Source organism: Apteryx mantelli, chromosome 3 (genome assembly GCF_036417845.1).
Source record: "Apteryx mantelli isolate bAptMan1 chromosome 3, bAptMan1.hap1, whole genome shotgun sequence".
Taxonomy (NCBI): Eukaryota; Metazoa; Chordata; class Aves; order Apterygiformes; family Apterygidae; genus Apteryx; species Apteryx mantelli.
In genome coordinates, this window is record NC_089980.1 from 130972575 (window position 1) to 130992240 (window position 19666).

General features: G+C 44.0%; 1 protein-coding gene across 4 annotated transcripts in view; it reads left to right on the forward strand.

The window, feature by feature from the left end:
• The first annotated feature begins 1015 nt into the window (after window positions 1–1015).
• The window catches only part of KLHL29 (kelch like family member 29), a 383688-nt gene continuing 365037 nt past the window's right edge, over window positions 1016–19666 (forward strand). Inside the window, exons 1-2 of one of the 4 annotated variants that reach the window (XM_067294843.1) lie at window positions 1485–1610; window positions 11507–11572. In XM_067294843.1, coding sequence (XP_067150944.1) covers window positions 11548–11572 — 25 coding nt within the window. In that variant the 5' untranslated portion in view covers window positions 1485–1610; window positions 11507–11547. Of the gene's footprint in view, window positions 1068–1484; window positions 1611–2439; window positions 2547–11506; window positions 11573–19666 lie in introns of those variants that run through there. The other 3 variants (XM_067294842.1, XM_067294846.1, XM_067294845.1) reach the window with 3 other exon arrangements.

Below are 19666 nucleotides of genomic sequence, written 5' to 3' on the forward strand. Positions count from 1 at the left end.
TGCTACTTGTTAGGTCAACAGTCCCATTGAGACTTTTTCTCATTGGCTTCATCAGATTCAGGTCAACTATATATGCCGGGCAAATAACAGCGCACCAGGGCAAATAACACCGAGCGGGGCTCTTGTGTTTGAGAAGAAGAAAACTTAAAAAAAAAAAAAAAAAAAAGGCATGGAAATCAAAAGAGCGCGTCATGTGTGCGCTTGCTAAATAATTCAGATTTCAGCTGGGCTGAACTTCTGACCCTCACATTACACTGCAATATAAAAGAGTGGAGGTTTCAGCGTTAATACATGATATATTAATAACAAAAACGTACGGAGCCTTCCTGTTTCAAAGCGAGGCCACATTCTACTAAAAGCCTTCTAATATTAATGATGACAGTGGCTGTTTTTTAGAGATGTTTGAGTCCCTTGCAAGACGGTATTTTCACTTGTTTGTGAGGTTGGGAAGAGGCAAACGAAATCGCCCTTTTAACCCCGCAGCCCGCCGCCTCCCAGGCGTCGAGCAGTGCGCGCCCGGCGCCCAGCGACACGCACCGCTGCCCATTTCTGCGGGCTGCGCGCTCTGCTCCCGTCCCTCCGCCTCGCTCGGCTGTCATGTGGCACAACTGCCTGCCTTGCAACGCGGCACAGCCCACATTTCCCCACTACGCATTCTTAACTTAAAAAGTAAGGAGAGGAAGAGAGAGAGAGAGGGGGAAAAAAAGAGTTTGATTAAGCCGATTTCCATGCTTACAGGAAGCACAAAAGACGAAGTGTCTATGTCTGAAACTAGAGCCTGTGCAGACGGCGGGTGCACAACGCCAGAACGATCCCTCCGAAGCAGCACGCGCCGCTAGCAGATCACACAGAGCGGCGAGGCGGATGCAGGTCTCCACGCGGAGAAGCGGGAGCGAACGCGAGCACGGTGGGTAAACACACACACACACACACACGCACATATATATATATATAAATATATATATATATAAAATAATGAATAAATAAATAAAGAAAAAGCGTTGCGTGGAGACAATTGTGCCGACCCATTCCAGGACTCCCGTTGACTTCCAGAGGCCCCCGGAGAGGTATTATTTAATAAAGCGGGGGGGGGGTGTCTATTCAAGCGCGCGCTCCGCGAGGCAGGGCGCTGACCTTCGGGGGCCGGCGGGGGCCGGGGGCGCCGCGCTGCGCTGCGCGGCTCGGCTCGGCTGCGCGGCGCTGCGCTGCGCGGGGGCGGCCCCGCGGGGGCGGAGCGGCGCGGGCCGGGCCGGGCCGGGCCGGGCCGAGCCGCGGCGCCCGCCCGCCCCCCGCCGCGGCGGCGATTGGCTCCGCCCGCCCCCGGCCCCGGCGCCGCGGCCGCCTCCCGCGGCCGCCGTCTAAAGCGGGCAGTAGGTGAGGGGACGGCGGGCAGACGGCAGCATGGTGGCGGCTCCGCGGCAGCCTCCGCGCCGCGCCCCCCGCCCCGCCGCCCCCCAGCGCCGCTCCGGGCGCCGCCAGCCGCGCGGGGCGGCTCTGCCCTAGGCGGGGAGGCTGCAATGCACGAGCCGCCGCCGCCGCCCGCCGCCGCCGCGCATCCTGCCGCCGCCTGAGGAAGCGGCCGCGCACCCGCGGCGCCCCCGCGGAGCGAGGTAAGCGGCGGCGCCGCGGCGGCTGCGCGCCCCGCGCAGCGCCCCTCCGCCGCGGAGCGGGCATCGCCGGGCTGGCGGCTGCCCTGCGCCTGCGCCCGCTGCCCGCATTAAAAACTTCCTGCGTGCCTCTCGCCGTCTGCGGGGAGGGGGGGGGGCTGCTGGCTATTTTTATTATCATTTTTCCATGTATCGCTGTTTTATTATTTTTTTTTTTTAGGGGTGGTGCGGCGGATGCCCCCCGCGCACCCGCAACTTCTGGCGCTCGCCGCGGGGCGCGGAGCAGCCGCGCAGCCCCGGGGGCCGCCGTGTGTCTGCCCCCCCCCCCCCCTTCCCCCGGGGGCACCTGTCCGCCCCCACCGGAGGCGGCTGCCCCCGGCCCCGAAACTGCCCGCGAGGCACCGGCGAGCCCCCGCCGGCAGCCGCCCGGCCCGGCCGCCTCCCTCTGCCGGGAATATACCCCCCCCCCAATTTCTTTTACCCCCTGTGGTTTGTATAGAGAACTTCTAGGCGAAATACTATGTCATATATATATATATATATATAAAATATATATATAATTAAAAAAAAAACCCACTTCCAGAGCGTTTCCCACTCTGTGCCATATGACATTCCTCGCCGATGTGAGGTGTTGTTTGGCTGCTGCTGTTTTTTTTTCTTACCCCCCCTCCTTTTTTTTTTTTCCTTTTTTTCCTTCCCCCTCCCTTGTTTTCTTTTAACTTGTCTCTGAGTCCAAGCGCTGCCTGGTGCCGTGAGGAGCACAGAGACGCATCCCCCGGGTCCCCTCTTTCTCCCCCCCCCCCCCCCGGAAGGGCTCGTTGAGGATGGGGAGGCTCCAGCTACTTTCCTGGCGTTGCCCGGCTGAGCCGAGCCGTCCCCGCCGTGGGAAGATGCGGCTCTGCGGTGCCCGGGGCTCGGGGTCCTCTGCCTCCCGCCGAGGTGGGGAGAGGTCTGGGTAAGGGAGCTGCGGGGATGGGTGGCGGTGGCTTTCGGGCACTTCGGAAATCCTTCGGGTTTGTAATCCGTGGGGTTTGGGTCCCCCCCCCCCCCCCCCGGCTTCATTTATGAAGCTTAGAAATATTTCTAGAATATTTAAGCTAGAGACTTTCCTTTTTTTTTCCCCCATCAAGAAATTATGGAGCCCTGGTTATGTAGCTGGCTGCCTGCGTTTGTTTATTGTACATGAAAACCGCTTAGAAAAATGTAGCGTTCTGGTGACTAGATTAAGGGTGTTTTAATCACTTTTCCATCAATGAAGGAAATGAATGTGCATGTTTGCTTTAGGCTTCTTATTTCTTTTAACAGAAGGTTATAGAGCATTTTTCTGACACACGAAGAAACTTTTATTTTTCCCTTGCTATATTTCTTTAAAACAACAACGAGTGTGTGTACGTGCAGGCACGTGTGAGTCCTTTACCAATGATTTAAACACATTTATTGGGCTGTCCTTTTGAGGTCAATTTTGAGGTACTTAAAAATCAAACTCCTGTAGCTTTAAGGTGACTGCAGATAACAGTATTACTGTCTCTTATAATTAGCAATCTGCTGAAACTTTAAATCCCCCTTGATAGATGTTATGATTTGTGTGAGAGAAGGAATAGTATTCTAGCAAGTGTAGGGTTTTTTTTCCCTCCCTCTGAAACAAAGCAACAGTGTGTCTGTCTTCTGTTATTATTATATTCTATATTAAACTGCTAATGGCTTCTTTTTTTTTCCTGTGGGGAAAAAAAATAAAGCACAGCCATATTTTACACTGATATTTATCTGCGTCAAACTTTAGTTATGCTCAGTAGGTTTTTTAATCTTGAAGGAATAACGTAGAGGGTTTTTGTTCTTCTAACCTGTCTTCACTGTGTGTATTTATGGAAGTTGTCTTCAATTGAGGATGAAATATGGGAGCTATGCAAATAATTTAGTGACCCATCCAGAATAATACTTAGCCAGCATATGTAAACTACATCTTTCACTGCCTCTTTTCATGTAGATCTCTCTTCCTATAATGTCTGTTTTGATATCTTTTAATAGAAACTAAATAATGCATGTGACATTTTAATCGAAAATTAAAGTTTAGGGTTTAAGTTAATGTCTCTTGTGACATATGGAAGTATCATTGCGGTTTAGTTAAAAGTCAAAAAACCACCCAGTTATACCAAGTAGCTGTCTCGCAGGTAATGACCATTAACACTTAATTTGGATGAGCAGTTGTTCATGTTCATTTACCTTCCTGTAGAGGGTCTTAAATGCATTATGAAATGCACGCTCTGTTCTCAATCTTTAGAAACTGCCTGAGTTTTCTGTATTTGTTGTCTCCGGTAGCTTATGAAATGTGTGCACAGTGTGTCAGCCTCTTCATTTAACAACAAAACCTCTGAGCAAATGTTCAGCGTGAATTATATTACTGAAATAAAATATTCTATAGTTGTCATGGTTACAAATAGAGGCCGGGTTACTGGTTTTCATCTGCATGCTGGGGAGGGGGGGGAAAAATCTAGTTTTGTCACTTTTTAATTACATTTCTAATGAGCGACGGTCATACTTCAAGTACCCAATATATTAGACACATGGAGTAGTGAATGAGATTTGGTAGAAGTCTTGCTGAAACAAAGTGGTAGTGTGCCGGAGTAAACCCTTTCTTGTTCATTTGCGTTTTCTAAGAAGCAGAAATCGAGTGAGAGGAGAAAGTACCCATCTCTATTCCCCCCTTCTTCCAGATTAGCATTCTGTGAGCGTTGCTGCTCTTATTCCTCAAATAATAATAAAAAGTATATAAGGGTGTATGTCGACTGGCAGTCCGCTCGAGGAAAGGAGAGGAACACATGCTCCAGTCATCACGCCTCTAGAAATTAGATGCGATTTTTGGGTTTGCTGTGAACCGTATCTGTCGCTATTGCTTCTAATGCCTGTTTGAGGCGAGTTCATTATCCGTTGCAATCTTTCCCCAAGTTTGCTGTGCTCGTCCTGCTGGTGATACCGTTTTTGCTCGCACGCATTGCTCTTCTCACCAGTTTCGGTCCATTGCTCCCGTTGGAGTCGCTCCAGCTCGGTGCCGCTCTACCTGCCTGCGGAATCGGGGCCATAACTATTTTTCAGCTGTTGGCCTTAGTCCCGATGCCACTTCTCTGCTCTGCTCTGCTCTATGTTCATCTGCAATTCAGTCTTGTCCATGATTACTTGTTTTTCTGACCTTTTAATTTAGTTCCAAAACCAATGTACCCAATTCTTCTAAAGCACTGCAAATTGGTGGGGGGGGGGGGGGGGAAGGAAATCTAAAAACCTTTTTTTTTCCCCCTCCCCTTCTTCCACATGCACAGACTCTGTCTCCTATGATGGCAGTTCCTACCCTGTTGTAGGGGAATTGGTACCCCTAGATATGGAAGTGGAGGGAGAAATTCCCATCTCTCCTGCCTTGTTTAGCTCCCATCCCTGCCATATTGTAGGGTGTGTGTGTGGGGGGGTTGTTTTTGGGGGTGGGGGGTTGACCTGAATCAAAATAGTTATGGAGGATATTTTGCCTTTCTCTTAATTTTGAAAATGGCCAAAGACTTAGTTGTTTTAAATTATTCATCGTCCCATTTCTAGTCTTCGGTTCGTAAGTACAGCATTACAGAAGTTCTTGCAAGACCCGTCCACTAAGCACACTGATCCCCTTGGATTTGTTGTCGTGCAGGACGGGAGCAGGGAACTGAGAGAGCCGGAGGCCTGATCCTGAAGCTGCTCTGTTTGCAGACTCATCAACTTCATGGCACACCACAGAGGTCTGCATAGTTTTCTGATAATTGCTTCTTTATGCTGTAATCAAGGCTCGCTACAAATTCAGCATGGGTTAGCAAATTACTTGGCCCTTCAGGTTTGGGATTTTTGAGTTTTTTTTTTTTTTTTTTTTTCCCCAGGTTTTTGCATTTGCAGTATTTGGTAATCAGCACAGTGTGCTGATTTGATAACCTTAAATATGACACTATCTTTAGATTTTTACCATCTATTCATGTATCTAATCACTTAGTGTACTTGCCTCTCCATGAAAGCAATGCTGTGCTAGGATGTTTCCCACTTACCTATTTCTTAAAGCCAATAAACACGTAAACCCTGGCCTTTGCAGATAACACAATTTGCCTTAAATAAACCTGTGGGTACTTGGAACTGGTATGTTAACCCCGTGTCGTGTGTGTTTTATTCCCTTTCTGGTTTTGCGGCAGCTCGCCCTGGCTGGGGGAAGAGGAGGTTAGCGTCCCCCCTTAGGGTGGACGTCTCTTACGGCTGCTTAAAGGCAGATATAGCTCCTCGCTGCCGTGCAGAGGCTGGACACGGTCTTCTCCAAGTAACGTGCCACCAGCAGCTCCGCGTGCGAGGCTGTATGAGCTGTAAACAGCTTTGACGTGCTGCTGTCACTTCTCTTGCCTTTGTTAGTAGGAGTACAAAGCCTCCTTCCTGCGCTATAAGGAAAGAGATTAAGAGAAAAGAGATGGGAAATCTCTTAGAGGAACCCCTTTCTCTTAGATTTTTAAGACTCAGCAGCACACTTCACAGCCTTTGAATATGCACCATTTTCCTGTTACGGTTACCGCAGATATGGTTAAAACTGATAGCAGAGGTACCCCGAGAAGGCTTTGCAGTGTGCTGTTATTATGCAGCCGGTTACCTCTGTGCTGTCTTGACCATCTGATAAATGACAGTAACTAAATTCCAAGTCACACTCTTCCATAAATAATTTTATACTGTGGATTAGACTACCTGGAGCACGGGACCCTTTCCCTTATTTTTTCTGTGCTGCTTTTTCTTATCTGGGATGCTTAGGTCTAGGTTTTCAAGTAGTCTAAATTTGGATTTTTGCCATAATTAGCATTAACGTCAAATAAACCACAGCTCTTTGGTAGCCTTAAACTTCAGGTAACTTATAGTGCTGGCTTGCAATAGTAATATCGATTCACTGAAGCAATCTGCTTGAATTACACAAAGACAGACTTTGTCTTTATGATGAATTCAACATTGCTTTTGCAATGGTGCTCTATGTTTTAGAATAAATTCCTTGCCCTTCACTACAGTATGTTTCAAGTCACCTTTGATATAACACTGGGGCTTTTGTTCAGATTTTTGTTTCGTGTGGTTTTGCTTACTGGAAGATGGAAGACTAAACTCTGCAAAATTATAGATGAAACTCAATGTGATTTAGAAAAATTTGACTATTTCTAGGGGTATGTTTTGGAGCTTTCTTGGCAAGATGATCTCCCCAATAAGAGTACTGTTAACGGGGAGCTGTTAAACAGGCATGCAATGGGAGTGTTTTGTGAACTGCGTGTGTAGTTGAGAAACACTGTAAAAACAACAACAAAAAAAACACAAAAAAGACCCCAAAATCCCTCAAGTTCATGCACAACTATTTGAGGCAATACCACTCTCCTGTAGTACGTTCCTAATTTGTTGAGCTAGACTTTAATCATACCTCTACTGATATTTTTAAACCTTGAGAGAGACTCGTTATCTGTGTTTGCTCTTTAAAAAAAGAAAAAGGAAAAAAAAAAGGGGGGGGGGAGAAACAAAGAAAAAAGAAGGAAAAAAAAAGGGGTGGAAAATAAAGAACCATGGTTTGCATCACAATGTAGACAGTAGAAATCCTGGACTTAAAGTGCGATTTAAGAGCTTTTGCTTCAGACACTTCTTAAAGTCCATGCTGATAAGTAATTAATATTTAAATCAGATAATTCTGCTCTGAGATGTGCTTTGTCAGACCTTGTTAAAGGGTTTTGGTTTTGTATTTGGCCTGTGAACGCTATACCCGTAGCTTTGCAGATCGCAGCATGCTCTAACTACTCAAAGAAAAGTTTCTCTTCTCAGTCTGAGCCTTAAAGATACTGATTTCCTTAATTAGAGAGAAGGGAATTTAAATACCATTAATTTTTCCAGCTACAGGTAAACCACTGATCAGAATAAGGGAGGGCAAAGTCTTCAGAAAGTTTAATATAAAAATCACTCACATGAAGTAACTTTAAAGTGGGTCCAAGTGTGTTTACCTATGCTTTGAAATATATATATAATATATTGCAAATTTTTGACTTGTCACTTGTTAACACCCGATTTCCTTAAATGATTCCTAACATATTCTGTACCTCAAAAACTTCATTTTTAACTTTCTGTCAACTCTCTTGTCTCTTCCTTGCCAAGAGTGAAAAATGCCAAGTTGGATCACTTTGTACTGCAGTGTTGCTAGGTATATAAGTGACTGGAAAATACTTCTGAAGCTATATGAAATGCTGCAGAATAACCTTGAACTTGAGTGTTATCCTATCAAGCTTACTCCTTACCCTTTCCTAAGGTGTGGGCAGGAGAGGAAAGAAGTTGCTAACTCAGGATGAAACTTCTTATATTTTGGAACAAATGGCAGAACATAATAGTGTGTGTGTGTATAATATATACACTTGAGTCAACTGTCTTAACCTATCTGCTATGAAACAGCCCCTTGGCTGCACTTGTATTCTTATCTATATTCTTAATATACTGGTAGAGGGATAGGTTAGCAGAGCTGTTGAGTGTGATGCCGTTGCTGCTTGGAGTATCGAGACTAGGAGCTCTGATGGTAATGTAGGTTGGTTCTTCGGGGGTTTTTCTTTGCTTTTCTTGAATCATTTGTGTTAATAAAATATACTGGAGGCTATAAGGGCTGTCTCGGAAGGATGCTATGAATGAAAGAAGCAAAAGGATAGAAGAAACTGTTCTCCTTAAAATTATGGAGGTGCTAGGTGCCACTGGAATAGACCAGAGATTTCTGGAAGGTGGGAATAAGTGGCTTGTGTCATATGCATGTGCCTTCAGCATAAAAACAAGGGACTTGACTGTAAATGTTGTTTCCTGACTGTATGACGCTGATTATTCTAAGGGTTTTGTTTAAGAAATGGAAGATTCGTATAAATCATAACTGCTACAAAAACGCAACTATTTCTTCTTCCTCTGTTCTTCTGTCTTCATACCTTAACTGGGGATAGGAGTAGAGCAACAAAGTCTATCCTGATGTTCTCCATCAGGACTGTGGACTGCTATTCTTCCCTCCAGGCTGGTCCCTTGTTGTAGGAAACACTGTGCTGAAGTTCATACCACTCCCTTAGATCTCGGGAGAGCAGTTTTAAGGTTTATTGCTCTTTGGATGCAGGTATGGCTGGGAGATGATGCCCAGCTCTCTGCCTCCAACATGCCATTTTCGAGTAGAGGTGCACAAAGCCCTCCAACGTAACTGATGTGTTTGCCCAGGAAAACAGAGCTTGGTATATGTTTTTCTCCCTTTTAAAACTGATTTGCATAACTTAAGGACACCCCCTCCCTCCCGAAACACTGTTTTCCCCTCTCCCAGTTTCATAAACAGCTTGACATATTGCATCTGAAAAGCCCAGATACTACCAAGGACACTTTGTAATCTGTCCTCTTGGGAGCAGAGAAATACCAGAATGCCAATACATATTGTGTATTGAGGAACTATGAAAAATACTGTATTTATTTCTTTAGGAGAAGGGTAAAAAAAAAATGTGTGGTTAATATTTCCAGGTCATCTTTGGCAGATTTGCTAATATAATGCAAGGCAAAATGTTAACTGCACCGCCCTCTTTCTTATGCTATTTTTGGCTGATTATGAAGAAAGTATTTAAACAAAAAAAATCTGTTCTAAGTGTCTCTCCCTCCCCCTCTCCCCCCGATTATTTCACATTTCTAAACATTGAGCATACCAATCAATATTCCATTAAGAGGAGAATTAACTTGGGAGAAGCTTGCATGTATTTGCATGTAACAGTTTATTTCTTGGTCTGTGGATTTCTGTGCCCCCTTTCCCCCATGTCATCTGTTTAAAAAACAAATAAATATTTGGACAATTGCATCTAATAGCCGGGCTTGTCATGTCCCATCTCAGTTTTGTCAATATGAGTTGCTGGTACAGCCTTCTGGAATGCCTTGCTTGCAGGCAGCAGTGATCAATCAGGCAAATGTTGGTAGCCACTTTTTTGTTTCTGTTTTGTAATAGTTGGGCATCGAGGTATTAGGCTTCAGATCAAGTGTTGCTCTTGGTTACACACATGCAGTTCACAGAAATCAATGTTGCATAGACATGAGAGTTGTATTTGAGCTTTAGTGAGTTAACTCTTAGGTCATTTACGCTAATGCTAGGCTGGATTTTCTGCAGGCGGGATTAGAATGCCCAATCTCAGAAAGTCAGAAACCACAAGACTTTTTTGCTCTCCAAGCCAATGTTTCCCTTCTCATGAGCTCTGTATGAGCCTAAGAGTGGAGAATACCTCTTGCTTTCTGAAGTCTAAGCCTTGGGATTACAAACAAGTGTAATGAAGTTTGATTTAAGACCGTATATAGCACACAGGAGAGTAGAACATGGCTCTGTAGGACCTTCAGGAGAACCTCTCAGTTGATTTTGATAGTTGAATTGTCAGAAGAGCCACTGAACCGTGGTCCAAACCCTAACCTGTTGACACGTGTGGAGCTGCCATGTTCTCATGTGCATTTAGTGTTGCCTAGTGCTGCTGTACCCTGAGGAGCAAATCACTTGGGAAGGTCTTGAGATCAAAGTAACAGTTAGCAAATCTCTGTAGACTCCAGCCGCTGCAGATGAGGGGGTGCCCAGTTGAAGGCAAGTGGTGTTTTCTGGCTTCTTCGGCTGGTGTGGTCCAAGTACTTCAGCACGTACCCCCACCCCACAGTTCTGTATTACATAGTGGGCAAAAGTTGTCATTGGCCCAAATCTGTTGAGTTAAATGAAGTTACATTTGGTACCAAGAAAATCTTGTATAAATATCCAGCCTGTTCTTTTAGATTATCAAATCCCCAAAGTAAAGCCTATTTTCTAGTACGTTTCTCTTTTTGGAGGGGAAAAAATATGTAATTTTATGATTAAACTTCTGGGCCGTTCTGTCTCTGCAGCGTCGCAACCTTATCTCTCTGGGGACTAAATAGCAAAGGAAAGTTGTGGCTGATATTTGAGTTGTTATTTATAGGAGAAAAAACAGAGGGTATAGGAATGGCATAGCAAGTAAGGAGACAAAAAGGCCTGCCTGAAATCTGTTAAAATATGGGGCTTGCTTTAAAAGTGATAGACACAGAAACAGAAATTTAGCCAAAGATGAAGAGAACTGTGGTTCACCCTAATACCCTTTATTTTGCTTTGTTTTTCCCCTTGGAGAGATGGAAATTTTGAAAGTGCATTTGGGGAGGGGAGGGAGTGATCTTGCTAAAAGAGAAATTGCAGCAAGTTTTCCTGAAACTCACTGTTTCAATATCACACTTGAACAGTTCACAGCAGCATCCTTCAAGCCTTCTAAAAAACTGTTCTTAGACAAATCTTGCAGTTGCAATCGCTAAGTTGCTGAAGTATTGTATTTCAAGAATAATAGAAATAAAGAAAAGCCCACCCTGTGCAGCTGCCTTCTTTATTTGGAGAACTTTGTGGCTGTGGTTCTCCGGTGGCACAATTAGGGTGGTCTTGGTTGGAGATCAAGAATGACACCCAGTCGGATCAGCTCGAGAAGCTTAACAAACTTGAATTTATGATGGAAATGTGGGTACAACTTCAACTATGAGGCATCTACTGCTTTTCCGTAATGTCGGTTTCTCAAGGGTTGGGATTCACAGCTGAACTTGCTTTCAGCTTCGCAGCATCATTTTGCAGCAGCTTCTTGCAGATCTTAATGCCAGAAGGGAGGGGAGGTTGGTCAGTTGAGGGGCAACATGTTCACAGGTGTCCTCTGCTTTTACTGTGACAGTCAGAGGTGCCAAGGCAGAGGTTTAATCAGAGCATTAGGTACCTGTGTACTTTTGATCTTAAAAAGCTAGTAGACTGGGCAATTGATTAGACTTTTGCTGTATGTAATCTAAATAGCATTTCTGGTTAACTCTTTCCTTCCTCTTATTTTCAGGCCCCACTGTTTATCCTGCAGTTACTCATCTCTATCAAACCATGAACGGGCTCAGATTTCCTCAAGGTACTTATCAAAATGACATTGCATATGACAGTAGATTAAAAACCATCCCACTTTCTAAACATTGCATTATAAAATTAAGAACACACCGGTTTTTGAGTAGGTCTGTAACCTCCTGGATTTGACTATAGTCTGTCCTAAATTTGCTTAAGAGGATGGTTTTTCATATTATTTTTAGGGTAAAGTATGTATTTTATATGTAAAGATTGCCTGCGAATTTAACAGCAATCACAAATGTATAGCTTTGGGCTCTCTTGTTGATTAGAAAATTAACAGATGCCAAAAAAAAACAACAACAACAAAAAAAGGTGGGGCGGTTGTGTTTTTTTTCTTTCTTTCTTTCTTTCTTTTTCCCTGTGCCTGTTAGGCATGGTAGCATGTATATCTAAGATATGTAACTGTTTTAAGGGTTGGGGGGGGAGAAAAAATAGCAAAACTTACACTTGTGATTGCTACTCTAAAGCAAAGCTTCTTTAAGGAAAAGACTAACCATTTGGAGCTCATTAAGATCCAAGAAATGTCAGTACTAATCTTACCTAGATAATCTTGTTACTTTTAATTTTAGGCAAAATTTTGGAGTGTGGCCATTGCTCACATATAACCATTACATGCACAAATGCAGCATTTAATTCTGGCTTGTTGTATCTAATAAGTGGAATATGTTGGACTGCAGTTGTAATCAACACAAAACATCGAGAGGTGTCTGCAAGAGTGATGGTCCCAGAGCTTATACGGTGCAACAAATGGCAGCATTGCTCTGCGAAAACGGTAGCCTCTGTCTTCACAGAGAAAATTGTAAATGTAACTCAGGACCTCTGGGTGGCCTGTCGGCGAAGAAGAATAAATGTGGGATCTTTGAATTTTCGAGTAAAAGTCTCTTATGTCTGAGCTAGAAACCATCTGTTAGCCAAGCCTGCTTATCAATTGGTATGTGACCCGGCTGCCACTAGAGAGGGACGGAGCTCTATACAGAGCAGGGGTGTATTACTTATAGAAAGGGCAGTTTTCACATAAACCAGATTTTATTTTTTGGCTGTTTTGCTTTGCTTTTTGAGGGTAGAAAAGGAAAAGGTGAATGCTAAATCTTACTGTTGTTTATACCTAAGAACATCTTTGTCAGAGAAATTTTGTTGATGAGAAATGTGTTTAAAAGGATGGAGATGCTTCACCTCCTCCATACGTGTCATGCTTGCAAATATTGCCACCACGAAACAACGATTAACTGGAAATTGCATTGTGGAATCTCAAAACCAGTTTCTAACCATCAGGGTGACTAGAGGAAGTATCGTGTCCGGTATGAAATGGAAGCGTGGATGCTCCCCGAGGAACTCTGGAAAGCAGTGGAGTCCTTCCATTCTCCTGCCTGCGACACAAGTGTTTTATGCTTCTTGGCCTTATTTAGCAGCAGCTCTGGAGCTTCTCTGTTGGAAAAAAAAAAAATCCCGGGAGACTCTGTGGGGTCGGCTCTTGCGGTTCTGTGTCCAACTGCAATTTGTGTTGGCCGTTGTAGGGTGGTCAGGCTCCTTAGCTGGATCTGCCTGGCAGCTCTGCAGCTCCAGATCAGGCGCTTTGTCCCAGCGGTCTTTCTTCTTTTAACGTCTTCAGCGTAGCTGCGTGTGCACGCTGTCCCCAGACTGTTGCCGTTACCTCTTCAGTCACTATATCCTAAGCCTCCAGTTCTTTTCTTTCAATTTATGTTGTCCCGGACTAGCTGAAAGCACCACCCAAAACTGCTGAGCATTTTAATGATGGAACGCATACTGTTGAATTCAATTTATTTTTGAGGGGTTTTCCTTTATTGCCCTTTCCGTTTAGACAGTAAATTCTTCCAGGGCAAAGGCTGTTATTTTTTTGTCTGTACAATTAGGCCTCTTTCCTAGCTGAGCCTTGTGCTCCAACAGGACAAACATGATACATAAACTGTAAAAATGCTGCTCCCCTCCCTCCTCCTTTCTGCAGTCTACTCTGCAAATACTCTGTTAATTTTTTCTTTTGCCTCAGCATAGCATAACTTTCCTTTTCAGTTTTTATTCAGTGTTTATTTTAGTGTTAGGGAAAAAGTATCCTCCACAGGCAAAATGAACGTTAAATCCTAATTTTAGGAATCATGGATTTATTTTATTATTATTATTTATTTTATTTTTTTTACTTCTCTGGATTAGGAGCTTAAAATGCCTATGGGTTAGGTGTTCAGCAGTAAAACACAGGCTTGCTAGTCAGTGGTGTATCTGTTTCTTCTGGAAAGTAAGCCTGTGCTTTGTCTCACTCCATTAAAAATAGTAATCCCAGGAATATGCTGAAGTCTCTGAGCTGTTTAGGAGGTGTTTGTTGCTGTAGAGGTCCACAGTCACGCCCACCAGAGGGCATTTTATCACCAATTTCTTGGGGAGAAAGTTTTTTCTGAAGTGACGATTAAAGTAATAAATATTGGGAGAAAAAGCAGCGTCTGAAACGCTGTGCATATAGCTTTTTTGTTTATATATAAATACATATGTTTATGTGCTGGCTGTATTTATATGTAAATAAGCGGTGATGTCAGCTTGGATAGTCGGGTTTCCTCTCTATTTGTTTCCGAAATCATTTCAGATTTTACTCGGGGATAATCTGGAGAGAAGGGAATCCTTTAAGGAACTCCTGCAGCTGGTATGGCCATTGGTCACCAAGAAATTGGACTCCACGCCGAGCGAGCGCAGCGGATGATTGCCGCGTAGCCCCGCTCCCCTCCTTCCCGGGCTTGCAGAAGGAAAGGCTTCTGGTCGGGAGCACTGCTCGCTTAGGAGGCTGGAATTTGCAAATACAGCCGATAGTAAAGCCCCTGAATCTTAAGGAAACATTTGGCAGCCAGGGAAGTGTACATCTGCCAGATGGACCTGACGTCTTGCGTTTGGCAGCAGTTAATGCTAAGGCATGATATCATGCACAGCCCTAGAATGACAGCTAGGAAGTGAGTTCTTATTTTTAGGAGCTGTACTTTGTTTGCATTTTATTTTTCTTCTCTGCCATCCGTTTGCCTTTATGAAAGGAAGCTTGCATAGAAAGGAGAAAATCCGCTGCTGGAAACGTCTTGTCTCATCCCTTCTCCAGGTGCGTAGCGTTGGCATCTGTGCCGGAGGTCAGGCTGCCCCGGTTCGGATTCATGACCTTTGTCAGCCTTGGGCAGCACACATAATGTGAATTACTCCGTGGACGCCCGTCCCGAGCGCAGTGGGGGACTCGCGGTGCGGACCCTGTGTTGTGCGAGGGACCCTTTGGAAAGAGATGGGAACGACTGGGAGCTCCGCTGTTGAAGGGGCTGATGTCGTGAGGAGGGGTTACGAGGAAGTGTAGACTTCTCCTGTTCTCCAAGATGCTCTGACCTCCTCAACACCTCGTTGGAGCGTGTACAGGCCTACAGATGCCTCCAAAGAAATACGTGTAGAGGTTTTGCGATTTCCTTAAGGATCTAGTTCTAACCCACAGAAGCTAGGGGGATTTTGGTAGGAAGGAGAGGAAGCAAGAGTGTGCGCCGGCAGTATAGTTGTCTGGAGGGCACCATGTGTAGGGGTCCTCCCCGTGGGTGGATGCTCTGTGCAGTGTTGGTGGAGGCGTCGTGGTCCCCCTCCGTTTGTGTCTATTCCCCCACCGGGGAAGAACGAAAGTGGGGGCCGTGCTGGGGTCTGGAGAACTCTTCACTCTCTCCAAAACGGAGCTTAGACCCTCCGCAAATGGTTGTTGGGGAACTGCGTGGAAACAAGTGCTCACACCCTAAAAATAAATGTGCACAGTGAAAAAGCGAGGTGGAGAATTAATCAAGGCTAGCTCCTGCCTGATCAGCAGCAGGCAGTCTCCTAGTAAAATGTCTGAATGTTTTTCAACCTCTTTATTCGAATGAGAGATACTTTGGCCAGGAAATATTTTTCCAGCCGTATTAGTGTCTGTGCAAATAAACGACTTGTAAAAGAATTTTATTAACCCTGTGGGACCGAAACTTTGAATAAAATTTTTTAGCTAGAGGGAGTTGCTTTCCAGGACTGTACTAAAGATTTGATAAGTCCTATGTCTTTGCCACCTTGTCATCTCTGGGTTTACTACCTTAATACCAGTGAGAGCTGTAAAAGAGATGTCATGATTAAGAGCTGTGAGTTTTTCTTTTTTTTTCTTTTTTTTTTCTTTTTTTCATCTTTGCTCATCTTTGAGGGCTCAAATGTAAGTCAGCATTAAAAGAACATAGGTACCTATATGTCCTTGGATCCAATCCTGTATGTCACTGTCTTTCCTTTTAGCTTTACCTGCGGCAACCGATTATAAACTGTGAGCACTAACTGTAGAGACGCAGGTGAGCCACTGCTGTGGCAGCGGGTGAGTAAGTCTGCTAGGAACTTTGTTGGGATTAAAAAAAAAGTAGATGGCAGCACTAAGCTGTTGTGAGGGAGAGAGGATTTGAAGGTGAGAAGGATGAAAAAGCCCGTTAAATCTGCAATTATTGCAACAGTGCAAAGCTCCCGCAACATTATAGTAACTCATATTAGTGGAAGAACCTTGCAATCTGGTTTCCCTGCTGTTACACTGGGAATAGACGCTACTGCTTCCTCCCGTTTCATTAGCGAGGACCATATGAGGTCTCTGTGTAATTCTGAGCTAAAACAAGCGCGTATCTGGGTTTCCTACCGAGTGACTTAAGGATTTGACCTGGCTGCTGTTTGCGTCTTGGTTCTAACTTATTAGCAGTATTGCTAGCGTATCAGAAGTAATTCCTTGGCTTCCAAAATGCATGCAAGACGAAACATACCTAATTTCAGTGGATTTTCATTTTGGAGTATAACTATAGCCAAGTTCTTGAAGTTTATGGCAAAAGTAGCTGAGGGCCTTTCCAGACCAGGCAGAAATCGTCTTACAAACCTGCTGATTATCCAGTGTCTGAATTTGTATTTCAGTTTGCTTCAGCAGAAGCTTTTCGTATTGAAAACAACTACTTATCACCATTTGCTAACTTCCTTACTTCACTTCAGGCTGATATTGAACGCTGAATGATTTAAGGAATGTTTCTAATGTTCCTCTGGAGAGAAGAAATATGGTTGCATTGGAGCCAGGTGACGGACTTGCTTGTAAAATATTTTTGAATAGAAAAAGCCTGTGTTTCCATTCTGCGAGCTCTAAAATAAAACAAAAAAATGTCGGCGATTTTGTTATTTTCCTGCTCTTTGAGGCAGATTGCCCAGCAATATTCAGAGGAATTGGCAGTGTGTGCCGGAGGGATGGGAAGACACTTGGATACCTTAATGACGGGCGTAACGTCCAATTTTGAGCAGAATGGGACAGACAAAAATCCACGTGGTTTAATTCTGATAAAAGCACAAAGCCTGTAAGCACAAAGCTGAACCGCATAGCGTGTGGCATGTCAGAAAGGAGACCTGGTAGGCAGCGCAAAGCAGCAAGAAGCAGAGAGGAGGTAACGAATGTTGCTAGCTAGGAATTAAGGCTGATTTATAAAACTGAAGTGTTTTACAGTAACGAAGGCTTGCAGAGACTAACTGAATTAGCTGGGATTATCATAGCCGGGAACTGAACTGCAGTGCCTCCTCCGCAAATAACGTCACCCTCCTCCTGAATTTTGGGCTGTAAATCCGTTGTTGAAAAGATAACTAGTATTTTATCCTGCCCCAGAGGGGGAGATGTGGCGGGTACCTCCCCGGTCGGGGGATTAGGGCAGGGCACAAGGCTGGGAGTGAGGATCTGAACGCACACCTGGGCTCTAGCGCTGCCCAACGGGGTGACAAGGGGAGGATTCTTGCATTGGTATTAATATAAATAACTGCATCCTCGGCAGTGCCGGGACCTCCTTGGACCCCCCGACCGGCTGGCAGAGTCTGGCTCGGTTACGCTCTTGCTTGCACCAGCGGGGCAATTGCAGCTGAATGGAGCCCATGGCTTGCAAACGCCTCCGCTTCCACTATTTAGGGGAATCGCTCTTTTTCCCAGCCGGAGGGGCAGACGGCTTAACGCCAGGCGTGTTGCCGCCGAGACAGCAGGCCTTTAGAAAGTAGCTTTGTGCGGCCCGTGGTCAAGACTTTAACCGACAACAGAAGTTTTAGAAGATGATTCCTGGTGGTCTTGCACCATTTTGCTTTAACGTTTGAGTAAGCGCAGCTCTTCCTCTGCAATTTGGAAACTGATGCACGTGAGATTGTCGCAGGCGAGTTCCTGGAGACTTCAGACTTTTGTGGATGAAAATGTCATGTAATTTGAAAATGGATCAGTATTAAAATGAAGTGTGTGCGCACATGCACTTAAGACATTGTTGACTTTCCATCAAGTCAGTTTAAAAAAAAAGTCGTCTTTTGTCAGAAGACTCAAATATTTGTAGGTGGGATGTTACTGGATTTGATTTTTTTTTTTTAAGTATGCACAGGGAAAGAGGGGAATTGCATGCATTTTTCCATGTTCTCAGTGTTAATATTGCTCTCTAATTTGGTAATTGTGTCCTGCCAGTTTGTTTTGAATCTGTCATTAATGCATAAACAGCAACAGCCTTTAGCAAGACTCATTGCTTAAAGGGTGTATGTTCTGCAGCTCTGCCAGGGCATAGTTCTCATGGCACTGCTGGTGGTAATTAGACGCAGAATAATTATGAGTATTTGATTAATCAATTGCAGATATAGATTGTATGATTGGATATTTGATTAATTAAAGCAAGTGGCTTAAAAAAAAATCTAAAAAACAAAAACCAACAACCTTATACATAGGGTGTGTCAGCAGCCTGTAGCAGCTTCTTCTGGACCGCAGGTTAAAAAAGGTAACTAACTTTATGTGATGCCGATTGCATGCAATGTTATTATACTTACTGTAGGAATTTTGTGGGTTTTAACTGGTAGAAAACGTCTCTGCTAAAACAAAACAGCTGTTGAGACAGCAAGTAGATCCTACTTCTGAAAAATTGGACATGTTTTGAAGAAACACATTTTTTAATTTTCTCATTTTTATGCTCTCCTGAAAAGCTGAGGTAGTTAACTGATAAACATTGAAGAAAGATGATCATGGTCACTATTGTTCTATTGTCCTTTCAGAAAGAAGATGGGCTATATGATGGGTTTTTTATCTTAAATTAAGTTTGAATTACATTTGAAGGATTAACTTGCTCCTTTTTTAAAATGAATGTTCATTGAATTTGGATATTTTTCTGAAAACCACCATTTTCTTGGACTAGATCCTTATTGTAAAGTATCCAAATGAAGCTTAAAAACAGTCAAGCTGACCATGGTAGCTGTCAAAGTTTTGCTCCATCTGATCAAGCATCTCCTCTCAGCAGTTCCCATGGGCAGGTGGTTCATAAAAGGAGAAATGATACCTTGCTTTGGACTGCTGCAATCATCTCCATCTCTCACTACCTTTCAGAGATTATTTTATTCCAAGAGTATCATGGACTTTTGAAACTCTAGATGTTCTTAACCATCTAAACATGTCTAGCTGCTTTGGAGCAATTCTTACTTTTTTGGCCTTGACAGCTTCTTTTGGCTTCAAGTTCTGCCATCTAGTCAGGCGTTTTGAGACTCTCTTATTTTTATCTGTTCTATAACTTGCTGCTTTTATTGAATTCCCCTTTGTTATGAGACCAAGAGGAGAGAAACTCAAGTTATGACTTTTCTGTGCTAGTCACGATTTTACATTTTTATTTTGTCTCTAAAGTCAGCTATTCTGTCTTCAGTCTGCCTTCAAATAAGAGTTTTCACATCCAAAATATTGTTGTTATGGTCCTCTGAGCCCTCTGAGTCTGCAGTATCTCCCTTGAATTTGGGTGTCTAGTATGAGGAACAAGGAAGTAATACTATTGATTTGATAGCAGCACTTCAGAACTGCATTTATTGTTCAAGCTAACACAGTGAGGGTTTTTTGGTTTTATTTTCCCTGTCTCAGTGATGGCTGAGTTGCAATCCTCTTGCAGTTGTTTCAGGATTTTCCATGACCTCTCCAGAATGATGCCCATATTAATTTTAGCTAAGATACTTAGCTTGCTCTCCCTGATGTGACCTGGATCAATCTATTCTGCATATTTCAATACAGATGTTCCTAGGTGTTTTTAAAGATGGGAGTTTCCCTTTTGCTTAGATCAGTGACTCACCT